The sequence below is a fragment of the Scylla paramamosain genome, chromosome 31, assembly GCF_035594125.1.
Source record: "Scylla paramamosain isolate STU-SP2022 chromosome 31, ASM3559412v1, whole genome shotgun sequence".
In the NCBI taxonomy this organism is placed as follows: Eukaryota; Metazoa; Arthropoda; class Malacostraca; order Decapoda; family Portunidae; genus Scylla; species Scylla paramamosain.
The window spans coordinates 17,621,541-17,628,999 of record NC_087181.1 but is presented as its reverse complement, the minus strand read 5'-3'; the positions used below and the strand labels follow the sequence as shown (position 1 = coordinate 17,628,999).

Genomic DNA, 7,459 nt, shown 5'->3' with positions numbered 1-7,459 from the left:
GATTGGATGGGATGTGGAGAGAGAGAGAGAGAGAGAGAGAGAGAGAGAGAGAGAGAGAGAGAGAGAGAGAGAGAGAGAGAGAGAGAGAGAGAGAGAGTGTTTACGTATTATTATTGTTATTAGTATCGTTGTTGTTGTATCTCCTCCTCCTCCTCCTCCTCCTTCCAACAGAGTAATCATTATTATTATCATTATTACTACTCTCATTTACACACACACACACACACACACACACACACACACACGTCAGGTTTACAGTGGATGAATGGCGCTCAGGTCATACGGGGCTCAGGTCAGACGATCCTCAAGGCATGAATGCAAATAGGCCTCAGAAACGTTTGGTACTCGAAAGACTTGGTACCCGAACCACTTAGTCCCCAAAATGTTTCTAGACTCGAACTCGGATTACAGGCTTCGTGAGGGGAGGAATATAACGTTTACCAGTTCATCCACTATTTTCTTAACCACATCCACTCATCCACTCAACCACTCACATCCATCCACCCACAGCCATAACTCCATCCATCTATCCATCTACTCATCCAGCCAGCCACCCAGTCAACCACATTCACTTATCCACTCAGCACAGCGCCCATCCACCCATCCACCGATCTACCCACTAACCCATCCACTCTCACCAGCCCATTCATCCACTGCACCTACCCATTCACAACCACCCACTAATCCTTCCACCCATCCATCCATTGTTCACTAATCTTCCACCAACGTATTCATACTCATCCACTCATCTACTTAGCTACACCATCCACACCTCATCCACACAGCTTATTAGCCACACCCTCCACTCACCAAGCCACTCTATCTATCCATACATCCAGATATCAATCCACACACTTAATTCATCCACCCACACATACACAGCCATCCACTCACGTATCCACCTGTCCGTCCACACAACAATCCACCCAACCACCCATTTAAACATGTATTCACTCACATCTACTGCCTGCCCACTCATCCAGAGAGAGAGAGAGAGAGAGAGAGAGAGAGAGAGAGAGAGAGAGAGAGAGAGAGGTCGGTCACGTGCTTGTATTTGTAATTAGGTCAATTACAATTTTACGAGTACTTTAAATTTACATCAACAACAACAACAACAACAACAACAACAACAACAACAACAACAACAACAATTCACTAAAATAAATGGATGGTTAAGTCAGTGGGTATATATATGGATGGGTGGATGGAAGGCTAGTTGAGTGGATAATTGGGTAATAGGTGTGTGGGTGGATGGGTGGATCAGTGGGTGGGCAGGTGGATGAGAGAGAGAGAGAGAGGTTGTGTGGATAAAGTAGATTTCAAGTGGATTAAAGGATGGATCTATGGGAGTCAGTGGTTGGGTGTATGGGTAAGTGGATTGAGGGTGGTTGAGTGGGTGAGTGGATGGGTGGATGTGGTTGAATAAGTAGGCATTATGTCAGTATTTGTGGATCATTCCCAGTACTTACACGCAAAAAGGGAAGAGGAGGAGGAGGAGGAGGTGGAGGAGGAGGAGCAGGAGGAGAAATGTAGGTTTGTCTGTGTACTGTGTCAAATTTTATCCTCCTCCTCCTCCTCCTCCTCCTCCTCCTCCTCCTCCTCCTCCTCCTCCTCCTCCTCCTCCTCCTCCTCGTCTTTGTCCTTTTTTTCGAGGGCAATTTCCTCATATTTATCATTTAAAGAGCTTAGTATGCAACTCTCTCTCTCTCTCTCTCTCTCTCTCTCTCTCTCTCTCTCTCTCTCTCTCTCTCTCTCTCTCTCTCTCTCTCTCTCTCTCTCTCTCTCTCTCTCTCTCTGTGTTTGTGTGTGTGTGTGTTGCTCCAATGATTCCGCGGATGCGTCATGGCCGAGATATGTGCTTGTGTGTGTGTGTGTGTGTGTGTGTGTGTGTGTGTGTGTGTGTGTGTGTGTGTACCTGGTTTTGTATGTATGTATGTATGTATATATGTATTGTGCTGTTGTAATTTATTTAACTTGATTCTTTTTCTTTTTTTTGTATTATTTTTTTACTTTCACCTACGTTCATTTGTTATACTTTTTATTTTTCTTTACTTTTTTGCTTTATATATTTTTTGTATTCATATTTTATCATATTTATTATCGTTTTGTTATTTTTTTCCCTCGTGCTTTCTATCACGTCAATATTCTTCCCTCTGCTTGTTTTCTTTTTCTTTTCTCTTTTTTTTTTTGCTATTTTTTATGGATATTGTTCTTTGCATGTGTGATTCCTGTTTGATATATGCTAAAAGTGTGTGTGTGTGTGTGTGTGTGTGTGTGTGTGTGTGTGTGTGTGTGTGTGTGTGTGTGTGTGGTGGGCGCTTTAAAGCAGAAGGGCCGATGCCTCTCTCTGCTCAGCTCCCTCCTCCTCCTCCTCCTCCTCCTCCTCCTCCTCCTCCTCCTCCTCCTCCTCCTCCTCCTCCTCCTCCTCCACTTATCCTCTTGTGTTCCCCTTTTCACCTTTTCACACCTGCCTCCTCTTCTCTGCCATCCTCTTCACACACACACACACACACACACACACACACACACACACACACACACACACACACACACACACACACACACACACACACACATTTCTTCATATCCTCCCAGTTCCTCATAATTTTTTTAAACATTTCCTTCCTGTCATTGGTATAATTGTGTGTGTGTGTGTGTGTGTGTGTGTGTATGTGTGTGTATGTATGTGTGTGTGTGTGTGTGTGTGTGTGTGTGTGTGTGTGTGAAGCCAGCACCCGGAAACTTGTGTCTTATGTGTACTGACCGTGGTTCGTGTGTGTGTGTGTGTGTTTGTGTGTGTGTGTGTGTGTGTGTACACCAAATGCCTCTTAGTGGTTATGGTGGCTGAGTTCATGGGTTTTCCTGAGAGAGAGAGAGAGAGAGAGAGAGAGAGAGAGAGAGAGAGAGAGAGAGAGAAATTTAAGTTCTTCAACCACCACCACCACCACCACCAAACACAAAAAACAAAACAAAAGCTTCAGTCCAATATGGCGGTGAATGAAGCCTCGAATGAATCACTGAAACCTCCATATGAAGCACATTAATTACTGGAGCCCGGCGTTAACAAGCTTGCAGGGGCATTAACGAGCAAATGAGGGGCACTTTTAATGAAGGGGGCGGGGGAAGGGTGTTAGCTGGTGTACTAATTAGTCATTCTATAGCTTAATGACCTTGTGACGGGGGGAGGAGGGGGTGAAGGTGGGTGGATTAGTGGAGGGACTTAATATTTTGGATTTGTGGTTGATTGATGTGATTAATGGAATGTTTATTATTTGTTAAGGTTGTGGTGGTGGTTGTAGGAGGAGGAGGAGGGGGGAGGTCGACAATAATAAAACTAATGACGATAGTAGTAGTAGTAGTAGTAGTAGTAGTAGTATATTGATAGTAGTAGAAGTCGTAGTCGTAGTAGTAGCAATATTCAGATCATAGTGACGATAGTAGTAGTAGTAGTAGTAGTAGTAGTAGTATATTGATAGTAGTAGAAGTCGTAGTCGTAGTAGTAGCAATATTCAAATCATAGTGACGATAGTAGTAGTAGTAGTAGTAGTAGTAGTAGTAGTATATTGATAGTAGTAGAAGTCGTAGTCGTAGTAGTAGCAATATTCAAATCATAGTGACGATAGTAGTAGTAGTAGTAGTAGTAGTAGTAGTATATTGATAGTAGTAGAAGTCGTAGTCGTAGTAGTAGCAGTATTCAAATCATAGTGACGATAGTAGTAGTAGTAGTAGTAGTAGTAGTAGTAGTAGTATATTGATAGTAGTAGAAGTCGTAGTCGTAGTAGTAGCAATATTCAAATCATAGTGACGATAGTAGTAGTAGTAGTAGTAGTAGTAGTAGTAGTATATTGATAGTAGTAGAAGTCGTAGTCGTAGTAGTAGCAATATTCAAATCATAGTGACGATAGTAGTAGTAGTAGTAGTAGTAGTAGTAGTAGTAGTAGTAGTAGTAGTATATTGATAGTAGTAGAAGTCGTAGTCGTAGTAGCAGCAATATTCAAATCATAGTGACGATAGTAGTAGTAGTAGTAGTAGTAGTAGTAGTAGTAGTAGTATATTGATAGTAGTAGAAGTCGTAGTCGTAGTAGCAGCAATATTCAAATCATAGTGACGATAGTAGTAGTAGTAGTAGTAGTAGTAGTAGTAGTAGTAGTAGTAGAATCGTAGATAAATACCGGTGAAGTGTAGGACTTGGGTGAAGCTTGTAAGTAAACATTGATTTTAAGATATTTTTAACAACGAAAACAACTTGTGTCTAGTTACCAAAAAATACTTGTATATATTGTGGTGTTTTGACGTGCTCGTTGTTGTTGTTGTTGTCGTTGTTGTTGTTGTTGTTGTTGTTGTTGTACGCAGCATTTTTATTTTCAGTCTTTTATTTAATTATTCTGAACAGTGATATTGAGGATTAAAATAAGAATAACAAAAGTACATTAATATATCTTAACGAGAGAGAGAGAGAGAGAGAGAGAGAGAGAGAGAGAGAGAGAGAGAGAGAGAGAGAGAGAGAGAGAGAGAGAGAGAGAGAGAGAGGAATTATTCTAGTCATATCTGTCACCTTTATCACCCCTGTCTTATTGTTTAACCTTTGTAATACTGCTTTAGATACTTTCACTCCTCTAGTTTCTCTTGTTATACTCCTCCTCCTCCTCCTCCTCTTCTTCCTCCTTCTCCTTCCCTCTTCTTTATCCATTTTTCTTCTTACCTGCGAGCCTTTTTCCTCCTCTCCTTATTTTTTTTATTCTTCTTAATTTCTTTTCTTCATTCATCCTTCATTAATCCGTTTTTTTTTCATTCCTGCCTGCGGGCCATTTTTTCCTTTTTTTATTTCTTTCAAAATTCTTTTCTTCGTTCTTCATCATTCTCGTTTTCTTTCCTTATCTTTATTCTTTCATAATTCACATTCTTCTTCATTCATTAATTTCTTTCATTATTTCCTTCCTTCCACCTTATCCTCATTTCTTGTCTTCCTTCCTTCCTTCTTCCTTGCCTTCTTCCTTACGTCTTCCGTGCGTCACTCTTTTCTAAGGCTTCCTTTTCTCCTTCCTTCCTTCCCGTCTTTTGTTCTCCTCGTCCCTTCCTCTTGCATTCTTACTCTTCTCTCGTGCTTTCACCTACTCTCCTTTCCAGTGTATTTTTATCCCTCCTTTGTTTTCTTTTCCTTGTCTTTCTCCCCATTCTGTCACGTACGTAACCCTTTCTCCGTTTGTTCTATAATTTCTTCCTTCCTTTTATCTCTCCATTGTTTTCTCTTCCTCATTGCCATCTTTTCTCTCTTGTTCTCCTTCCTGCATTCCATCCTTCGCACTGGCCTTCGTTCCTTCTCCCTTCCTTTATTCTTTTTTTGTGTTTGTCTTTCTCTTCATTCATTATTTTTTTCCCTCCGTTTATTCTTTTGTTTTCTTTCTCTTCATTTTATTCATTGTATTTTCCTTCATTCCATCCTGCATATTTTCCCTGTTCAACATCCTTTCTTTCGTTCTTTCCCTTTCTTTTGTTCTTTCCCTTTCTTTTGTTTTTTCCCTGTTTTTTTTTTATCTGTTGTATACTTTTCGTCATTCATATTTTCCTTCTCCTTCTCTTCCTTTCTTTCTTTCTTTCCTTTATTCTTTTGTTTTCTTTTCCATTCCTTCAGTGTTTATCCTTTGTATACTTTTCGTCAAACTATCCTTCATATTTTCCCTCCTCCTCCTCCTCCTCCTCCTCCTGCAGGATTCCTATAGTTTCAGGAGATAGAGGATTATGTCCTTCGTAAAAGAATTAGTATTGATTCCAGTGAGGGAGGGCGGAGCAAAGGACCCCCCTGCCCTTCTTCCCTCCCTTCTCCCCTCTCCCCCTCCCCTGCCCACAACACGGCTGGCGGAGTCCTTCTGTGCGTCCTGGCCGTCCTCATGCCTCTGTCTGTGTGTCTGTGTGTCTGTGCGTGTGTCTGGAACTCTCTCTCTCTCTCTCTCTCTCTCTCTCTCTCTCTCTCTCTCTCTCTCTCTCTCTCTGATGTGAGTGGATGAATTTTTGTTTGTTTGTTTGTCTGTCTGTCTGTCTGTCTGTCTGTCTGTCTGTCTGTGGATGGATGCCTACTAGGGAATTGTTTTGTCTGTTCATCTGTCTGTCTGTCTGTCTGTCTGTCTGTCTCATTTTATTTGTGGATAAATGATTGGATAGGACTTTGTTTGCGTGTCTGTCTGTCTGTCTGTCTGTCTGTCTGTCTGTCTGTCTGTCTTTTATGGTAATGGACAGGCTGGTTATATGCTTTATTTTTTCCTTTTTTTTCATGACACTATATTTACAGATAGATAGCTGGAACTGTCTATCTATCTGTCTGTGTGTCTGTCTGTCTGTCTGTCTGTTGGGCTGTCTGGCTTTAGTTGATTAGCATGCTGTCTGTGTCATTGTCCAGGTGTCTTCATGGCTGTCTGACTGTCTGATTGATTTGTCTGGTCGGCTGTCTGTCTGTCTGTCTGTCTGTTTGTCTGGACGTTGTACCTGCTTGGCTGTCGGCCTGTCTGGCTGCCTGTGTGTCTGTGTCTGGCTGTCTGTCCTGGTTGTCTGGCCGTCAGTCTGCTATCGTGAGAGAGAGAGAGAGAGAGAGAAGAGAGAGAGGAGAGAGAGAGAGAGAGAGAGAGAGAGAGAGAGAGAGAGAGAGATTCCTCCTAGGTTCAAAGCCTTTTATCTCTCTCTCTCTCTCTCTCTCTCTCTCTCTCTCTCTCTCTCTCTCTCTCTCTCTCTCTCTCTCTCTCTCTCTCTCTCTCTCAAATGCAGGAAGAAGACACCTGTATCATCATAATTTTTACTACTACTACTACTACTACTACTACTACTACTACTACTACTACTACTACTACTACTACTACTACTGCTACTACTACTAGTTGTGTTATCATCATCATCATCATCATCATCATCATCATCATCATCATCATTATCATCATCATCATCACAAAACTAACACAATTATTCTCTTCCTTTCCCAGGCTACCATTGGCATAGACTTCCTCTCCAAAACCATGTACCTGGAAGATAGAACAGTAAGTACTTGCACAGCCTTTAACCTTCACCTTATCCCTGTGCAGATAAACTATGCAAATGTATCCTTGTGTCCTGGTAACTTCCTCAATATTTTGCCCAGAGCTTGCTGTTCTGAAAATATCTTGCAGGGATTTTTTTTTTTTATAACCTTTCCTCTAATGATTGAGGATTTTTTTTTTTTATCCTATTAGGTCCTTTAATTTTCTTCCTATCTGATCCAAACTTGCTGATCTTTTGAAAATATCTTGGTAGGAATTATTTATTTTTTAGTTTTCCTCTCCTGGTTGATGAATAGCAGTGTTTTATATATATATATATATATATATATATATATATATATATATATATATATATATATATATATATATATATATATATATATATATAATTTTGTCTCCTGCTTGATTAATTATTGTCATGGTTCCATCGACTTCAT

At 40.8% G+C, this 7,459-nt stretch overlaps 1 protein-coding gene across 3 annotated transcripts in view; it reads left to right on the top strand.

Moving 5' to 3' along the window:
• The window catches only part of LOC135088765 (ras-related protein Rab6), a 41,142-nt gene that overhangs the window by 14,238 nt on the left and 19,445 nt on the right, over nucleotides 1-7,459 (top strand). For all 3 annotated transcript variants that reach the window (XM_063983775.1, XM_063983774.1, XM_063983773.1), the window contains exon 3: nucleotides 6,969-7,022. In XM_063983775.1, coding sequence (XP_063839845.1) covers nucleotides 6,969-7,022 — 54 coding nt within the window. The remainder of the gene's footprint in view (nucleotides 1-6,968; nucleotides 7,023-7,459) is intronic.